We start from the raw sequence: 20,025 nt of genomic DNA, 5'->3' as shown, positions 1-20,025 counted from the left end.
ATGGAGGTTACTCAAAATGCTCAAAATCGAAATACCATTTGACCCAGGAATTCCACTTCTAGGAATTTACCCCAAGAATGCAGCACTCCAGTTTGAAAAAGACAGATGCACCCCTATGTTTATCGCTGCACTATTTACAATAGCCAAAATATGGAAGCAACCTAAATGTCCATCAGTAGATGAATGGATAAAGAAGATGTGGTACATATACACAATGGAATATTATGCAGCCATAAGAAAAAAACAGATCCTACCATTTGCAACAACATGGATGGAGCTAGAGGGTATTATGCTCAGTGAAATAAGCCAGGCGGAGAAAGACAAGTACCAAATGATTTCACTCATATGTGGAGTATAAGAACAAAAGAAAACTGAAGGAACAAAACAGCAGCAGAAGCACAGAACCCAAGAATGGACTAATAGTTACCAAAGGGAAAGGGACTGGGGAGAATGGGTGGTAAGGGAGGGAGAATGGGTGGTAAGGGAGGGATAAGGGCGGGAAAAAAAGAAAGGGGGCATTACGATTAGCATGTATAGTGGGGGGGGCACGGGGAGGGTTGTGCAACACAGAGAAGACAAGTAGTGATTTTACGGCATCTACTATGATCTTACTATGTTGATGGACAGTGACTGTGAACGGGGATGTGGGGGGGACTTGGTGAAGGGGGAGCCTAGCAAACATAATGTCCTTCATGTAATTGTAGATTAATGCTACCAAAATAAAAATTAAAAAAAAAGAATAAACAAATAAGAATAATCAAGATTAAAAAATAAATAAATAAAAATAAAAATAAAAGGGAGAGAGGACACATATATTAAAAAGAACTCAAAAAACATAACCAATTGCAATATATGACCCTTATTTGGAGCCCAATTGAACAAATCAACTATTTAGAAAACATTTATGAGACAATCACAGAAATATGACCACTGATTAAAAAATTACTGCCATTTTTATTTGATTCATTTGCAAAGTATAACAACAAAGCAAAACTGAAGGAACAAAACAGCAGCAGACTCACAGACTCCAAGAAGAGACTAGCAGTTACCAAAGGGAAGGGGTTCTGAGGAGGGAGGGTGGGGAGGGAGGGAGGGAGGAAAAAGGGAAAAGGGAATTAGGGGCATTATGATTAACACACATAATGTAGGGGGGTCACAGGGAAAGCAGTATAGCACAGAGAAGACACGTAGTGACTCTATAGCATCTTACTACTCTGATGGACAATGACTGCAATGGGGTGTCGGGGGGGACTTGATAATACGGGTGAATGTAGTAGCCACAGCACTGCTCATGTGAAACCTACATAAGATTGTTTATCAATGATATCTTAATAAAAAAAAAGTATTACTGCCACTTTTTTTAGATGTGATAATAGTATTGGAGTAGTATTTTTAACAAAATACATTCCTTTGGTTTTAGAGATACATACTAAAATATTTATGGATGAAGTAACATTGATTGTCTTATAGTTGGAGGACTGGGAGAGAACGATGGGGGGCGGTGGGGGTACAGATGACAAGACCAGCCATGAGTTGATAACTGTTGAAGCTGGATAATGCATACAACGGTGTTCATTATACTATTCTATTTTTGTATGTTTAAAAATTTTCCCTAATAAAACATTTTAATTCTAGAATCTTCTATTCAGGTTAGAATGCCAGCTCATACTATTACTGCCATGGCTGCCCACATCATCCCATGGGAATTAAACTTAGTAAAAATGTCAGTCTATTTACCAGGATTCTACTGGTATTTACCATGAGTAGGAGTATTTCCCTGACGAGCAACTCAACATGGCCTCCGTTGTGACCACCAATATTTAAGAGACTAGACTGTAAACATAACAAAATGGTATAATTTGAGCCTAATTCCATACCAAATCTACATAATACAAAGATCATCACAACAGAGCCAGACTCAAAAAAAGAAATCAGTAGTAGAAAAAAGATCAACACTGGCCTTCTGAACTTCTCAGCCCCATTGCTCCTAGTTCCTACTGGGGAGGTCTGTCTGTTACCTCTATTCCTGTTCCTTCCACCTCTTCAGTCATAAAGTCTCATACCTTCCAGCTCAAACCCAAGCCTGTTACTCCTACCAAAACTGTTATCTGCTCTGGCCTCTGGCCACCAGCCTTTTAAATGCTCATATAGCACTAACCTCAGGGTTTGAAAGAAACTACTCATGTATCTCTCTCTACTAGATAATGATCTCTTTGAGCCAAAGACTATCTTACTAGGAGAGGCAGTAGAGGGGGTGGTTCTGAGTGTAAGCTCTGGAGCCAGATTGCCTAGGTTTCCAATCCTCCATTTACTCGCTATGTTCCTGGGGCCAGACACTCTGTCTCTAAACTGTCTTGTCTGTAAAATGCAAATAACAGTTGTACTTATCTCATAGGTTGCTGTGAATCCTGATTGTGATATACATCTGGTTTAGAATCATTCCTGGCCCAGTGAGATCTTCATGAAAGCTAGCTAACATTACTTTCATGTGGTATTACTGATTTGAATGTCAGTGCCATCCTTTGTATACCCAGAATCTAGCCCAGTGACTGATATATAGGTATTCAGTCAATATTGGTGGAAGAGATGAATCATTATCATCCACATATCCTACATCCATCTATTTTACTATTTAAACCACCTGCCTACTTCTTCTAGCAGTACTCCTGGTGTCTCTGAAACAGGTGGCTCTCTGAGATCACAACGCTGCCTTGAATTTTGTCATGAAACTCATTCAAGAACATGCACTTCAGAGTGTAGAAAATGGCCAATCATCCTTTAATCCAGAAAACCTATTATAAAGCTGATGAAATTATGGCCAATGGCTGCAGACTCCCTATGACATTATGCCCGGTTCTTGCTTACAATAGCCACGGAAGGAATTCCAGGTGTTGGGCAGGTACGTGTGTTGGACAGAGGAACCCTGGGACTGCTGCTGGAGAGCCTGGCCCTGAGCAGAGGTGCTGCCCTGTATGTGCGAGGGGCTGAGCCCCTGCGGAGACTGCTGGGAGGAGGGACTCAGTGGCTGCCCAGATACCTGGAGAGAGAGGGAAAGCAAGGGTAGAAAATTATGGATTTCCAGTATGTTCAGACTCATGAATAAGATTAATCAGGCTAACATGAATTACAATACTGAAGTATCACTGCAAAAATAATAATATTTTAAATTAGAATAGAATTCATGAACAGAGATCATAACTATGAAATCTTAATTAGTGTTCAAAGGGTTATGTATAAGAGTATTCAAACACTAATTTCAATAGCTTTCTAGAAAGACAAATGAACAAAAGTACAATTATATTCATTACATAAGGCCAAGAAAAATTGAGAGGCTGAATAACTTGCCTATGTCAGAAGGCTAATCTGTAACACAAACTGAAGTAGGACTCAGAGTCATCCCTTGGAAGCACAATGAATAAAAACAAGTGTACATGCCAATATCCAGCAGAGAGGCTTACTCCTGTCTACACCATCGGCTGCCATTCACACCCTCCATACTCCTGTTCAAACTACCTTCCCAACTTTTTTTCTAAATATCATTTCCTATAAACAGTTTTCTATAAATATACCACAATTTCCCACCTCTGTGTCTTTACTCATAATGCCTTCCCCAACTACCTTGTCAAAATCACACCCCTCCTTCAAGACTTAATTCAGACACCACTTCTTCTACAAAAATATCCCTGATCCCCTGTAAATATAATCTTTCCCTCTTTGAAACTCCCATGCTTAACCTCTATGGACACATTCTGCTTAGACCCAGGCAAGAGGAACCCCTGCAGGGATCTTGGTCATCCTTAACCAGCTGTGTTCCTCCTCACATAAGGCCACATGGAACCATATCCCTTTTAGCCACACTTTGGGGCCCAGAGCCCTCCCACCTCCTGTGGAAATGGCCCTACACCCACTTCCAGAACCTGCCCAAGTCTCTTCCCTGGGTCTCTCCTCCACAGGGTCTGGTCTTCTGGATGTGAGCTCCTCTAACAGTATTTAGGCACCTGGGACAGAGGGATGGCCAAATGGGACCACTATTTGCAAGGGTGGAAGAAGCTAAGACATGGGAGTCCAGATGTCCACGTGGTTAAACACAAGGCCCTGTGATGGAGCCTGGGTAAGAAGGAAAGGACAGCAGTCTTGGGGAAGGTTGTCCCTGTGCCACTACTTCCAACAAGGAACTTGGAGGGGTCCCTCCTAGCCCTCCAGGCTCTGGCTCCTTTGAGAAACTTAAAAGTGTGATGCAGGTGGGGGTGGGAAACTCGGGGCCCCTCTTAGATAGAGGCTGCCCATCTCAGAATGGGGGAAGTAATGGGAACCCTCTGGCTAGGAGTGGAGGGCCAATCAGGTGGCAGGCAACAGAGCCCCCCACCCCAAAGCACCACAAGAAATAGGAAGGTGGAAAAAAATGCATGTTAACCTATGGATTTCCACAGCAACTGAATGGGGCCTGGAGCCAGCACAGGTGGGAGAAATCCTTTCTCCCGCTTCACCCCGGCCTGGCAGCTGCCGATGCCACCCTTGCGTTTGGCAAAAAAATGCAATTAATTTTGAATTGGCAATATCCATGTTATTTAGTATCAATTGTTACTTTACATATATTTTTCAATGTTGTCATTACAAAAGTATATGTGTCAAGTAGGAAGACAAACCATATTTTATTTAATGGTTTGTTAACTTGACTTGAAAACTTTAACTACTTAGACATAAGGCATGTAGGACTTCATTTATGCTCTTGTCCTGGAACCTGTGAATATCAGAGGTGGGCCTACATGTGTCCTTTATGGTTCAGATGCCTTCATTTCCTAACCTATTTACCTGTACGCATGTGTTATCACCCTACTAGACTCTAAGCTCCTTCAGGGTAGGACATTGAAAAGTTTCATACAATGCAAGAACTTAACACATATTTTTTGGATGGATGGAGCTATTCTATCTCAAAAATAGAATCTATCACACAAACACAATAGTATCTCATAAAGTCACTTGCAAAATAATAGACATAGCTTAGCAGTTGCATACTACCATATAACCCTTCAAAAGAGGAAGCAAAGGCTAAGGTTATCGCTAGGATATCAGATCACAGGGCTCCACCTGGGCAGGGGAAGCTCATGCAGGTGTGACCACAATACCAATACAAAAATTGGAGGCACAGGTAAGACTCTTTAATTAAGGTCCAAAAATAATGGTATCATTTCAACAGTCAGGGAGACTAGGGCTAAAGATAAGACTGTATCTCTTCACTCTTATTAACTCCTCAGGGTCCCTAAGGTGCCATGAACCTCTGTGAATGTCTCTGAGACACACCTGGGAAGCCGGGGCGGACACAGTGGGCTCGGTGACTTGGATGTGCTGCACCTGAATGGCGTGCTGGGTGTAGGCCTGAGGGTCGTGGAGCTGGCCGACGTCCACCGTGGACTGCTGGGACTGATGGGGGGAAGTGGCCTGGAGCGGGCAGAAGCCGAGCACACATTGATTAAGGTAAAGGGAAATCCTTTCAGAGACAAAGTTTAGTTAAAATAATATCCCAACAGGAGAACAGGTGGACTTTCTGATCTAGTGCTTCTCTCCCAGAGAACCCATGCCTAAGCCAAGCTGATAAACAGTAGAGGAAAATCAGTTTTTAGAATTATGCTTATAAAGCATAAGACACTAACGCTGTTTAATTCTGGAAGAGAAGAAAGTAGAGGGAATACAGCCCCTAGTCACAAGCTGAATGAGAAGCTCTCAGGAACCAAAAATCCTTTTCCCTTAAATTTCAGATATATTTAGTGACCTACCCTTTATTAGTTAAAAGAGATCAAAGAAGAGAATTTGTTTTTAGGTTGTCATTAGCCCACTAGAACTGTGCTTTCTAACCTTTTATATATCAGACATCTTTGAAAATCTGGCTAAAGTACAGACCCTTTTTCCAGAATAATGTATATACACATCATATTTACAGGTAACTTCAAGGATTCATAGATTCCTCCAAAGCCTAAAATTAAGAACTCCCCCCCCCCACGCCGCCATAAGAAACACAAGATAAACAACAGTCAATGATGAGGGCAACTTCCAATTTCCTGCGCTGGTATTTGTTTTAAATTTTCAGAGACCAGCTTATTTCAAAGCAACAAGTTTGTTCATTTGTGCCTTGAGTACACTTCCTCAGCCTAGTTAACTGAAACAATAGTTCTGGGAGGATTCCTTCTTTGAGCTCCCTCATCAGTAAGAATGAGCTCCTAAGTATCTGATAGAAGGAACTAAGTATCAGTACTGACAGATATTCAAAATTCGAAATCATTCTTTACAACCTCCTGCTGATACAAGCCATGTGATGCACAAGTAGGGACTTATCAAGTGGCTCCTCACCAAGTGGTTAACCTGGGTGCTCAAGGATCAGGTTTCAGAAGAGGCTCAGAAAGAATTCACACTAGGACTGACCTGAAATGCACAGGATGACAACCCATGCTGGAGCCTAAAATCTTCAGTCTTCTAGCAAGAAATCTCTTACCTGGCTAGGTCAGAGTCATTGATAGATTGGAGGGGGGAAGTTTTACGACTGCCTTAGACTCAGAACTTACACTGCAGAAGCACAATGTGAAGGGTCCAACTCCAGCTCTGAGAAGTGGGTACTTCTGTTGACCCCAGCTGCCATATTGGCTAGTGGCCATATGGTATCATGAAGGCAAAGAGAAATAAATGCAGTACAGTACCGGAGCCACTTGTACCACTTGAAGCTGTATGTGCTGAGGTTGCTGAAGACCAGATGTGGACTGTGACACAGGAATATACTGGATTCTCTGGTAGTCCCCTTGTGGTGTGCGGTAATCTGTTGTTAAGGTCTGGGACAGTTCTGTCATGGCTTGGGTGAGCAGGTCCGTTGTCTAGAAAAAAAAATGTTAGTTGGAACACTACTGCTTGTAGCTATTTCAGTGCCCTCATATGCTACAAAAATTTAGTTTGTCTCACTGATGGATCATGCAACTGCAAATTAGCTCTGAGCTCAAAGTTGTCAAGATGGTGGAAGATTACCTATACATCTATATCTGTCTGTCTGTGTCAGGCCCACTGGGTTACCCTAGAGGTTCTGACAATCTTGCAGCAAACAAGCAGCAATGAAGATTTCTTGCTTCCCCTTATACAGAGAGCTTTGGAAAGCATCGACCAGGAGACCCAATTATAAACCTAATGCCTTTTATAGAAAACCAAAGGATAAAGGGTTATGTTTGCAGACAATAAAATAACAAGATAGACATGGCTTTGGCACGGAAAGCTATGGTGGGCACTGTGGGAGAGACCAGGCACGCACTCACCACCACCGTCTCCCCAGTAGCACTGTCTGTAGTTAGAACTGCTGGAGTAGCGCTGATCACAGCTGTTGTCAGGGGTGTGTGTAAGGTGTTAGGGAGCTGAGCAAACTCTGGGTGCTTCTTTCGAATGTGTTGTACCATCTTGGTCTGAAAAATTATGGCAAAAAACAAGAATAACTACTACAGTTAGTTATTTTCAATTCTATCTCAAATGCAAACCCTCCAAAGGTTCCTAAAGTCTTTGATGTTATGCCTTAAAAAAAACATCAAACAAACAAGAGCAACACTGACTCTGTGTCTCCCAGAAGCCGCACAATGCTATGAAAGGGAAAAAAGAAGAGGCTGAAAAGAAGTGAAAGACTCATGTGACCCCAAACTATCAGGCAAGGTCAGAATACCTCGCGCATCGCCCAGTCCCACCAATCCCTAACAGCAATCAATCACAAGCCTCCCAGAAAAAATGACCCCCTTTTCAAGAACTATCTTTTCAGTTCCTACATAGCACTTCTGTAACCCTGAGCTCATAAAGTATGAGCATAGAATATTCAAATGTGAGACCCCTATTAGGCCAAGGAAAAAGGAAACCAATCTAGTGCTTGGGCTAGCGATGGCAATAACCCTGGGGAAAGTCTCCCATATTCTCTGCCCCCTCCGTGTTTACTGCCACTGTCCCCAACAAACAGCTCTTAGCCAGATGAACTAGGAAAACGCCTCCGTCAGTCCCCCACCATCAGAGCAGATTGGGAAGCCATCTTCTCTTGCGAGATTCGGTGAACAGCCTCAGTCCAGGGGGTCAGAGCCTTTCCCATACCTTGCTGCTGTACTGTTTGGAGCAGTGAGGACAGCAGACAGGAGGGGTGGCTATTGTGCCTGTGAGCTGGGTGTGGGTGCTCAGCATGGGGTCTGGTTCCCCAGGGCCTGCAGGGCGGAGTTTCCGAATGCTGGGTGGGAGCTCAGCTCCAGGATGGTTCTTCAGAATATGAGCTTTTCGCTTGCTGGCACTTTTATAAACCTGCAATTTCGAATGCTTTGTCATCAAAACGGTATACAGTTACACTTTCTTGCTTTAAAACAAACTATCTAACAATTTCATTACCAGAAAATGAGAAAAGGCATTCAGGTAGCCCAAAATAAAATACATTAATAGATATACTAAAGGATAATAGGGATATAACATAAGGTAGAATAAGCATATAATATAGATAATGCTAGACATCTTCCTTGAATTGATATATCTAAAATACTAATAATAAATACCCTTCACCCTAAAGTTTAAAGGATGGATATACAATCATAGAAAGAGAATTGTTTCTAAGGCCAGTTCATTCATTCTCTGGCCTGTCCGTGAAAGCTTTCATATGATGTATGTAGTTGACTACTAAATGCGAAAGAATCCTCCAAAATGGAAAGTTTGATTAGCAACTAGTTCCTATAGTGGTGAATCTATGCTTTAAGAATGTTTCTTATTTTTAAGATGGTATGGCTACATTGTATAAAGGAAACAATACTACAAATGAAACAAAAAATATATATTCTGTTTCTATTTCTGTTTTTTTTGTAACTGCCAGAAAATTAAGCACAGAATAGTACAAATAGAGTAATCCCTCACAAAACTTTTTCACATCCTACTCAGTCTTCTAGAAATCCAAAATCTCCTGAATATTTTACAAGGAGGATGATAAACTCATTTTAGAGCTTAGGAATTTAAGATGAATTCATAGTGCTTGGTAATAAGCCTTTTCTTTTGTAACAAAAATCACAGAGAAGGAACAAACAAGAAAAACAAAGTCAACCAATTCTGAAGAAAAAAAAAATTGGCTTAAAATGAGGCTGCACTTATAGCCCCTTCTTGTCTGAATGGAAAACTACTGAGAGACAGGGAACCAGCTGTTAAGGGTGACTGAAAGATCCCAGCATTTATTTATACACGCAGACAAAGTACTGTAAGCAGGGCTCCCAGAGGGCACCCTAGTGCGGACAGGCTCCTCTACCTTATCACAGTACTGACAGAAGTAATCCCGGTTGGGTTTTATGATGGGTAGAGTTAGCTCTGGCACCTCTTCTATCTTCATGTCTGGGTGCCTCTTTGATAAGTGATTTACCTAAGGGGAAAAAAAGCAAATGAGAAAAAGAATCCCTATTACAAACAGAAGCAAAATGCCTCTGATAGTGACCCCCAGAAGCTGGAATTTGCTCAAGCTGTGCCCCATAACAAAAAGGCACTGGGCCAGCCCCAGCATCACTGGGCCCATGTGACACCAGGTATTAACAGTCACTGCTAACAGAAGTGAACGTAATTCGGCAAACTGCTGAAGGTGAACTGGGTCACTGTGAACACCATTCAGTCTTTGATAGGACTGCTGTTGGAAAAAGGAAAATTACTCTAGCACGAATTTCTTTAGTGAATTCTCCTGCTACACACCTGTCTTTTATTATTTAGTGCTGCAGCCTTGCTGCAGACATTAAGTGAGATACAAAGATCCTGAATTTTAATGTTCTATGACTTTAGCTCCTGGCAGAAATGTATTTTGCAAAAACTGCAATAAAGTCAAAATGAAGTGAGAGCAGTGAATCAGTTATGCTGATGGTTCACCTAACCTGGGTGCACATACCCTGCTGTGATGGAAAGTTTCCTTCTATTGCTGTTTCATATCTGGAAAAGAGAGGCATTTAAGGGAATAATTGGGGAGAAGGCAAAGATCCCACTGAAAGTATGCTCAGGAATGCAAGAGAAGAGGGAAATAAAATATGACAAAAGCAGAGGTTTCAGAGGCTAAAGTAAAAGAAAACTAGCAATGAAAGTGACAGAAAAAGCCTTTCAAGAGGTCACCAGAAAAGACCTGTGACACAGAGGGCAGGGGCAGCTGGACAGAAGGAACACCAAACTGGGAACTGTTTGCCTCCGTTTTCTCCCCTAGCCATGGACAAAACCCATCCCACAGATGAAGCAGGTGGGTTTGGAGCACGTTGGGAGTGGCAGCTGATTGGCACTGACCAGCATGCCTCGCCTCCGGAAGCCCATCATGCACAGACGGCACTTGAACGTGAAGCTGTCGTAGTCGGTGGATGTGATACGAGGCTTGAACGTCTTGGATCGGCCAACACGGTCAGCTTTCTTGGCCTCCCTCTCAGGGTTATGCATCCTCTGCATATGCTCCCGTAGTTTGTCTTTCCGCTATTTAGAGAGAATTTTGGAAAACGCAGGGGCATGGGGAGTAGGGGTAGAAATTTTTTAAATGAAGGGATTAAAAAGAAAATGAGTAAGTTAGCAGTAACCACAACAGACCAAGATGCATTCCATCAACTGGGGTGCTGGAGCAGCCAGGGGCATGGCAGAGTGGAAACTATTCTGTTCACTGAGCCTTGGTTTAAAATGACCGTTCAGTTTGAAAGCTACACACTGATTTTTGATAATAAAAACTTTACATTTTGTAGAGGAGATCAAGGGATGATGGATTAAGTTTGGTTTTAGCACTACAAAACAAATTGATAATAAATGGTAGGTTATACTGGATTTACAAAACCATGAGTTTACTCAAATTCTCATATGTTTTAGCAAACATAATGTTATTCCTCTACATCCCAAATGAATTTAAGTATCACTCATCTTATGGATTTAGAAGTTCAAGTGAACAATTACACTGTCCACTATGGATGGAGCACGTCTTCTAGGTCACAGCTCTTAATCTGATGATTTAATCTAGTGGTACATGTCGCTGTGAGTCCACAGAGAGAAAATTAAGCAGAGCCCATACTGAAAAAATACAAATTCCACAAAATGCTAGCTCCCTTTCCAGGGTTTGGATATATGATTAAACTGCTATTGGTCATACAAAGATTTTTAATCTTTCTACTGGACCAGTTCTTCCCATATTTTAGCACGGGGACATTTATCTAACCACTTCATTTTCAGCACATTTACTTGGTAACATTTCTTGAGTGCCCACCAAGTATCAGCAACCATGCTGAGTTCAGAATTCCAGTGCTAGGCCCTCCACCTCCCTCCTCCTTCTAATATAAGGTGTACGATCCAACTGCTCTTTCTTCCTACCCCACCCACCCCCATTCCTGGAAAGCCCAGGAGAGGATTTCACAGCTTCCCACTCTGCAGTAAAATCTGGATTAAAAACACTGTCCTACACGTAACAGCTTTTCTCTTTAGTCCAGATGCAATGCTAAAGCTCACCACCTCAGGCTTCTGTTGCATTTCTACTTTTTCCTAAGCACCAATATTCACTAATTTCTCCTCACCTATTCCCTTTCAGCGGGCCAATTTATCTTAACTGAATCATTGTATAAATCCCAATGCTAATACTGCAAATGCTAATATTAGGCTGGGCTACTCATATGGGGACAGACATGTCTGTCTAATGCAAATCTCCTCAAGGCCTTTCCAGCCTAACAGCTCCAAAAGCAAATTCATTACCCCGGTTCCTTCCCCTGCCCCAGGCTTACTCCCATATCAGTAGTTTTCCCAAGTATCTGGCCTCCCAAGCTACCAGTTGCAGGTCCTTGATGTTCACTCTCCACCCTTTCATACAGACATGGATCCCGTCTATTCTGCCTCCAACCCTGTCTTGAATGTGGGCCCTCTCCTCCATGCCCACTGCCTGGGCCTGAGCTTAGACCCAGTTCTAGAATGCCATGGGCTCATTTTACCAAAAGTCTAAGTACCTAGCATAACGAGCTGGCTTAATTCTCTTCTCTGACTTCATCTCACCTTGGCCTCTTACCATGGCCTCCACCCACTCTAACCCTCACCATCTGAACGGGGTCTCACCAAGCCCCTGCGGCCCCCTCTGCTTGGTGTATCTTTATCCCTCCCTCGTGCCTCATCCTATCCCTTCTTCTAGCAGGCTAACCCCTTCCCCACCCTTTAGTGACTTCAGAAGTGTCACCTTATGTATGAATAAGGTGTTTTGCATTTGTTCTTCCCTATGCCCCAAATCAGACTTACCCTTCTCATAGCATTTTCTCCTTCTAGTGACAATCATTTTCTAATGTCCATGTCTAATTTTTCCATTCAGTTATGAGCTACTTCAAGTGAGAAGGTCCTACCTTGTCTACATATGCTGCCCTCACAGAGCTTAGAGTTAGTAGGACAATTCTGATAAATTACAGCAGGTGCTATGACAGGGCCGCAAGTAAAAGGTCCTATGGGAATACATAGGAGAAGCACTTAACCCAGTGCAGGGAGATCCAGAAATGCTCCCACATGAAGTGACATCAGCTCAGTGGAACGATAATAGAGTTTGTAAGTTTGACTCAAGCAGAGGGCAGGGAAGAGAGGAAATGCAAAGGTCCCAGGAGAGACAGTATGCCACACTTAGGTAACCCTGAGCAGTTCAGTACAGACAGAGAACCAAAGGGCAAGGGGAAATGGAGAGGTAACAGGGAGCCAGGTCTTATAGTGCCTTTTAAGCAATAAACACTTTAGAATCTGTCTATGCAAAAAGCTATTAAAGAGTTTTTCAAAAGGCACATGATGTTAGATTTATCCTCCAGAAAAATTACTCTGATTATAGTCTGAAAAATGGATTGAAAGTGTGTGGCGGTTTTGTACTGTGTTAAATGTGGCTAAGGGGAACTACATTTACGTGGGCCCCCTGCCAAGTGCAGTTCCAAGTTAGACTTAGCTGAGAGACAGACTCCAGGCAGACTGGAAAGTGGAAATGTGGCCGTGACACTCCAGGGGTTGGGCACAGAGGTGCCGGCACAGCCCGGCTTATCCTCGCTCTTCCCACTTGGCCACTGGTTCCCTTCCCTCACACCAACCCTGCCAGCCAACTCCATGCCCACTGCGGGCAGCAACCTGCTCTCTTTCATGGGCCCACCCTGCGTTTGGAGGCATGTGGGTTCCCAGAACCCCAGGAAACTTCCCCCCATCCACCCAGACCAGGGCTTCTCAAGGGTTAGAGAGTTTCCTCTGATCCTTCTGCCAGACCCTTACTTATCTATCTTCTTCTGTAATCAAGCTCTTATTACTATAAGGAAATCCCTTATTCCATAATACTCATAGTGGTTTTGCTTCTCTGATTGAATCATGTCTAATATTGGATGAAAATAAAGGGGAAAATGAAAAAAAAATAAAGAAAGAAAAAATAAAGGGGAAAAAGGAAGCAGAAAGGTTTTTTATAGACCTATTGTTAAAATGATATCTGGCACAAAATAGACAATTAAAAAATGTTGGATGTATAGCCAACCAGTTCACGTCACAAGACAGGAATCCTTTTGGACATAATGCTTTGCTTGTTTGTTTTGAATTAACAAACAGAAAAAAACCTACACCCATTTATACTTTTCACATTTGTGTTCTCTACAGAGTTCCAAATCATGCTGCTATATATTGAAAGCCAACAAGATGATATTCTGTAACATACCAACTTAAACTTTGAAATTCACTTTCTATTTCTCTTTCATGTCTCCATATTCTATATAAATACATCCTGTTAAAATTATTTCCCCTCCTCAATCCATTTCTGATTCTTTTCCAGTTTTGATGACAGCGTGACTTACAATCACATTCAGAAGAGTTTCTCTCAGTGACATCTTTGCAAAAATCATATGACTTCCAGTGAAGCATATTTTATTATTTTCATATTTTTTTGTTTAACTCTTATCTCCGAATTCCCCATGAGTTTTTCCTTTGCTTCTTCTAAATTCCAGGCCGGTTATTGATATTATTTTTTATTTTAATTTTTGAAGTCATTAACATTCCCCAAAGTAATCTAAGCCCTCTCAATGTTCTATAGATTTCTCACCTCCCTTAAATGACAGTTCTGTAACCTTCAGAGCACAATTATCCAGCTCTGACACTTAATAAGTGCTCAGTAGAAATCTCTTGATTTGGTAAGTAAATGGAAAGTTCTCTTAGAATTCCTCATGGAAATTTAGTTCTACTCATTACACATTTGGATTCTTATTGGAGATACATTACTACTCCATTTGAATTATTTGGGGAAGTTAAAGTGTGCTCTTTCCTTAATTTTGTCATAATAACTAAATCAAACATGAGACACAAAATGCATCTCAAGTCCAGTTCTTTGTAAGGAGGTGATAAAACTGATGGCAGCACTTATCCTTAGACTGACATAATCACAGGGGCCATGAGAACAACCTTAAACTACGCAGTGCTTACATACTTTAAACTGTTTCCCACATGTAGAGCACAGGAAATCTTTGCGGTCTGAATGTCGAAGCATATGGAGTCGCAGTTTGTCTGGACGACAGAAGGCCTTGTCGCACTCTGTACACTGGTAGATCTTTTCTGAGTGGAAGCTTCGCACGTGTTTTTTCACCTGGCAGTGAAGACAGAAAAAGTCAGGGGCGCTAGACACCAAAGGAAATAACAAATGGCAGCTTATCAGCGCCAGAGGGAGCCAGGCGCATTACTATGAGTTTTCATCCACCTGGCAGTGTAATCCAGTCCGCGGTGATTGATAACTGGCCTCAGAAACACAAAAGAGCCCCGTCACGAAGGACAAAACAAGAAGCCAGAAATCCTTACAGATCTTAACCTCTCGTAGGACTTGAAATGGAGGAAGGAGTGCCTGCTTAGTCAAAGTGCTGATCACATGCAACCTATTTTCCTTTTTTTTTTAAGATTAAAAGCCAAGTTACTTTGGATTTAAATAAATCTTGCTAAAAATTATCTATGGGAAGACAGAAAATAATTCTTTCTCACTTTTTCTGTTTCCAACGTAATTAGAAGCAATTTAGCCCCTGTTAGTAATTGGTCCTTTTATATCTTTCTATAAAATTAGGTTCTGAAGAATTAAAGACAAGACTCGGGTGATATAAAACACATTACCCATTTATGAGAACACTACAACATCAGCATCATTTCCCCTTAATTGGAACTCATTCCCTGTACTTTTAGATAACTTAAATAAATAAAGGAAAACAACTTCTGAACCATCTTTGCCATAAATATCCAATGAAGAGGATCTATGTATGGGAGCTAGGTAGTGAGTCCTATAAAACTATTTTATTAGACATTTTGCTTCATTATTTTTGGAGTCTTTTTTGCCATTATATTCTGCCATAAAGAACTTCTCTAATTGTTTGTGTGAAGTGAGAAAATTACCAAGACACTAGCAAAACTATGACTAAATCCTAGTCTCCTTTTGCTTTGGTAATTTAAAATAAAGAGAGTATTTTACCAAATATTTAGATGTAATTATTTACTGGCTAGCATAGAACAATATCATCACTTGAAGTCCAAATGAAATCATGAATATTCTGGAATTGATCCTCATTTTGCTCCAGAATATAGTACAGGGAAGAAGGTCAGTGCTTGAAACAAAAAATGTATTATATACCAACTTCTTTGTTTTCTTCCAAAATGCATGACCTTAGTAAAACAAGACAGGAAACTACAGTGGTAGGAAGAAATGTTTCCAGACCAGGAAATGGGAGTATGTCTACTATGGACTCTAATTTTGAGTAGTGGGTATAGGCAAGGATTAACAAAGTGATTTTAAAAATCATAACCAGATCTGGGAATTTACTTATAATACAACTTAAACGTTTAAATGCCAATGTCTGATGTGAACAATTAACGGTCGATTGAAGAAACAGCATCCTCAACTATAAAGCTGTTTTAAAGAAAGGATGAAAGAAAGGTAGGCAGTCTCGATTTTCCAAAGATCGAAGTTTCTTTTACCAAAGAAGGAAGTATATGAGAATCTCAACAGTAGACACTCACCTGGATAAAATCTGGGAACCGTTTCTTACAAGTTGGGCAGGTAAAGTAGCCATCATTAATATGAATGGCCACGTGATCTTTCAACAAATCAAGGCGGTCAAAGGATTCTGGGCAAAAAATGCAAGAGTAAGTCTTCTGGTCTGAATGGAGCTTCATGTGACTCTCTAAGGAGGAGCTGCTGATGAAGCCCTTGTTGCAGAGATCGCAGGTCAAGGGGCAGTTCCCCTCCCGCCCGTGGAAGCGCAAGTGCTGGTCCAGTTTGTCCTTTTCACGGAAGGCCTTTCCACACTGCAAACATTTAAAGGGCCGGAAGGACTTCCGAATAAACAGATGCTGAAGAGCTGCATTCTGAAAGACACACACAAATAGGATTATTTAGTGAGAAAATCACATGTACAAGTGGCTTGCATATTTACAGAGAAAGAGGATGATATTTGCAATCACACACTTTCCATAGACATTAAACTCTAAGACACACAGTTGAAAGAAGGTTTTTCTGGTGAAAACTTTAAAAATGAAGCCATGCCCAAAGAAGTTTATCTTGAAAAGACAAACTTTTTTGTGTTTTGTTTTATGCCTATGTATGCATCTTTTCTTTTGAAAAGACTGAAGTAGCATTCAAAAAAGTATTCCCCGTAGAGGACTTTTATAATAAAACAAATCCTAGAATAGAGCGGAATATAAAGTGAAAATTCAGAAGAAATGACTTGGGATAAGTCACACATGCATGAATGAGCTTGGAGCAAGCCAGCCAAATGTTATTTGTGGAAGTCCTTCAAAAAAGAATTTAAAGCTTGATTAAAATGTTTAGCAAAAAAAAAAAAAGATAAAAAAAAAGAACTGAGTGTAGCACTTGCCAGGGACTGGGGAAAGGAGGCAGTGGATAGGAGCTTTCTTCAGAGGGTGATGAAAATGCTTTGGAATTAGATAGTGGTGATCATTAAACAACTTTGGGAATATTCTAAAAACCACTATGAAAGGGTGAATTTTATGGTATGTGAATCATATCTTAAGAAAAAGAACTGGAAGAGAAACAAAGGATACAGATTTATGTAAACATGTTTGCTCAGGAGATGAGACACATGAGCACATATCATAAATGTAATATGTGCATTTAATCACTTCCTACTTAGAAAATGCAAAGGATAAGTTCTCAATGTAGCTAGTTAGTTCCATTGGTTAGAATGCCATGCTAACAAAATTAAGCTTATCACTTTGTTTCCTGTCTAGGCCAGTCAGTTTTGCTCTTTTTTCTTTTTCCTTTTTGTCACAGATAACACTTCTAATGCTGATTAGCTATCTTGTCAATTCATGCAGTTGTTATGGGGAATCCAAGTGACAGACTGGATACTCAGTGCAAATTCACGGCTACTATTGGGAAACTCATGCTCCACTGAGCAGATTAGCAGAATCAACTTACAGAGAATACAGAATCAGTGTTTTAGTTATACTATTACGAAGACTCATTCATAAGTTTCTCAGAACACCAGCAGGAAAGCTCTAGATAGCAAGGAGGGAAAAAAGAAATCCCTCAAAAAAATAAATCCGTGACTGGGTATGCTTAGGTCACTAGAACAGGAATAGCAATTGAATGATTAATGGAAATCAGAATGCATTATTTGGGCAATGGAAGAAGTCCAATGAACAATGCTTATACCCTTAACTTCAATTTACTTACAAGCAGCAACTTCTAAATAAATTTAATGTGAAATAAGCATTTAAGGGAAAAACAAAATAATAATTTTTCATTTAGTGAAAATTCTGAACTTAGTTACTATGTAACAGAAAACTTCCATCTCTGGGCTGCTCAAACAGGGCTAGGAGAGATATTTTACCTACTCATTTATTTTGAGTAGATATTTAGGAATTCTGTTGCCTTTCCAAGTTGACTGGGTCTGCTTCAGGGTTGTACCTTATTTTACTCTCCTTTGTATCTAGATTCTTAAAAAATAGCTTAGCTCACAGGAAGAGTTCAATAAAAGTTTGAGAATGAATGCAATGTATTTCATATGAAAATCAAAAATAAATATTTCAAGATCTTTTCTATAGACCTGCAGAGAGCTTTAAGAATAGACCTTTTCAATTAGCCACAGAGCTTTCTTGCACTTCATTTTCCTGCTTAGCAGTTGCTTAGCAGTTACTTATCTTTGTACTCTATCTGGACAGATACTTATTCTACATAAAAGATCTCATGATTTGGCTACTTTCAAAGCCTTATGGAAATACTGCAAATAAACAAGTGCTGTCCTGGGGTTTACGAATTCAAGATTTGGAGTGTTTTTGCGTGTAAGAGTCATTTCCTTGATCCAAGTTCAACAAAGTTTCCAAGGGCAGACACAATGTAAAACAATCAATCTTGGTCCCACCAGGGATTACGTTTCTCCAGGGGTGCCAAATCTAGGACTCAGTTTTGTTTTGGCCCATTTTGCTCACAAGTCTTCTGTCATTTCTGATTAGTATGAGTGTCCTCAGACACTTGATTTAAACCAAACAGCCACCTAGCCCACCTGGCTCCACTTTCTTAGTTCTATCTACAAACCTTGTTCTTATCATCTTTTTAATTTCCATGGAGCCCTGAATATTGTTTAAGTACTCACAAACTAGATCGGATTTTTCTGATTTAATGATCCTAATGTAATCCTCATATTACAAGGTAGTGTAAGTGCTGAAACTGTTCCCAGCCCTTCACCCACTTGCCATTTTTCTTCTAAGGTATCTTCTATAGTTCAAAGCTACAGCTAGTACACATTTCTAGAAGAAACTGAAAATGGTGGAGGCAGCACAGATGGGTCCATTATGGATCTTCTGATCCCCGAGTGGCCATCAGTCAACCACACCATACTATACAGTACATGAGCTATTCAAAGGGTGCCAAGTGATGTCTTTTCTAAAATCTGTGATGAGGGAGTCAACTCACACTGAAATGAATTCTGAGACAAGAGATTCTCTTTAGACAATGACAATTAAATGTTTCTGAAGTTTGATATTAATAGCTAAAGGAATCTAAGTTACTGATCAATTTTCATATTATTTTGATCCTGACACTAAAAATAAATCTTTCATGTTTGTTGACTTTTTTTTTTTTACCAACTTTTCTCTGGCCCATTTCCTCCCCAGCTTTCCAAGCCTTTGGTGGGCTAGCCCCACACAACATACCTCACCCTCCACTATCCTTCAACTGAAACCCCACATTAACATCAGGCTAGTGCATGCACTGCCCCTAACCATACAAGCCCATGCCAGTGCCCTGGCTCTGATCTTATGGCTGCCTCCCTCTGCAACTGTCTACCTTCTTCCTGTCTCTCTTTCAAGGGCCAATTCTCCATGAACTATGCCCTGACTCCTTCATCTTTCTTTAGCCCCTCACATCTCCAAGTTCCTGAAGCAATTACAGGCTACACTTCTGCATTTAGCACTAACTATAAACCACCTTACATTAACATGTCTCCCTAATTAGACTGTAACTCCTAGGGGATGGAGTGCGAATGCTGTTGTGTCCTTCACACAGTGCTGAATGTAGTTAGAAAAGGGTACCATTCCATAAGTCACTCAAACTGTTCTAGAGCTGGAAGGGACCTTGGAGATCTCTTAGTCCTACCCTTCATCCTGTGTTTGAGGACTCTGCAGCCCACAATTTACTTATTAATCTACTTGAAAATAAGTTATTTTTCATGAACGAATTTGCATTTACTATAGCAACCAAACTGTAGTTTCCACCGGGATTTAGTAAGTACAGGTTGCAAAGAAGAGCAGGTCAGGCAAACACTTAAATAACATTCTGTTATGTGAAACACAGGAAACAAACCTACCTGCAGCTCCAGCTGAGCAGGCAGCATTAGAGGAGAGAAAAATAGTTACATTACCAATGGGATTGGAAGACTTCCCTTCAGTTGGTCATTACCAATCTGGATAGAAAAGATGAAAAAATACATAGCCCTACTTTTTAGAATGTTCACGAGGAAAAAAAAAAACTAGCTCAACTAAGACTGACCACCAGAAGCCACATGTACGTGGCTTTTGCTTTGACACAAA

The 20,025-nt window shown here is 40.8% G+C and overlaps 1 protein-coding gene across 4 annotated transcripts in view; it reads right to left on the bottom strand.

The window, feature by feature from the left end:
• PRDM10 (PR/SET domain 10) overlaps positions 1–20,025 on the bottom strand; it is a 92,757-nt gene that overhangs the window by 8,118 nt on the left and 64,614 nt on the right. For all 4 annotated transcript variants that reach the window (XM_073239481.1, XM_073239479.1, XM_073239480.1 and 1 more), the window contains 9 exons: positions 15,994–16,341; positions 14,429–14,584; positions 10,282–10,461; positions 9,278–9,388; positions 8,098–8,298; positions 7,290–7,433; positions 6,690–6,860; positions 5,302–5,439; positions 2,866–3,037 (listed from right to left, as the gene is read on the bottom strand). In XM_073239481.1, the coding sequence (XP_073095582.1) occupies positions 2,866–3,037; positions 5,302–5,439; positions 6,690–6,860; positions 7,290–7,433; positions 8,098–8,298; positions 9,278–9,388; positions 10,282–10,461; positions 14,429–14,584; positions 15,994–16,341 (1,621 nt within the window). The remainder of the gene's footprint in view (positions 1–2,865; positions 3,038–5,301; positions 5,440–6,689; positions 6,861–7,289; positions 7,434–8,097; positions 8,299–9,277; positions 9,389–10,281; positions 10,462–14,428; positions 14,585–15,993; positions 16,342–20,025) is intronic.

This window comes from Manis javanica, chromosome 6 (genome assembly GCF_040802235.1).
Source record: "Manis javanica isolate MJ-LG chromosome 6, MJ_LKY, whole genome shotgun sequence".
In the NCBI taxonomy this organism is placed as follows: domain Eukaryota; kingdom Metazoa; phylum Chordata; class Mammalia; order Pholidota; family Manidae; genus Manis; species Manis javanica.
Note: the sequence above shows the minus strand (reverse complement) of the source record. Positions and strands in the feature narration are given on the sequence as shown.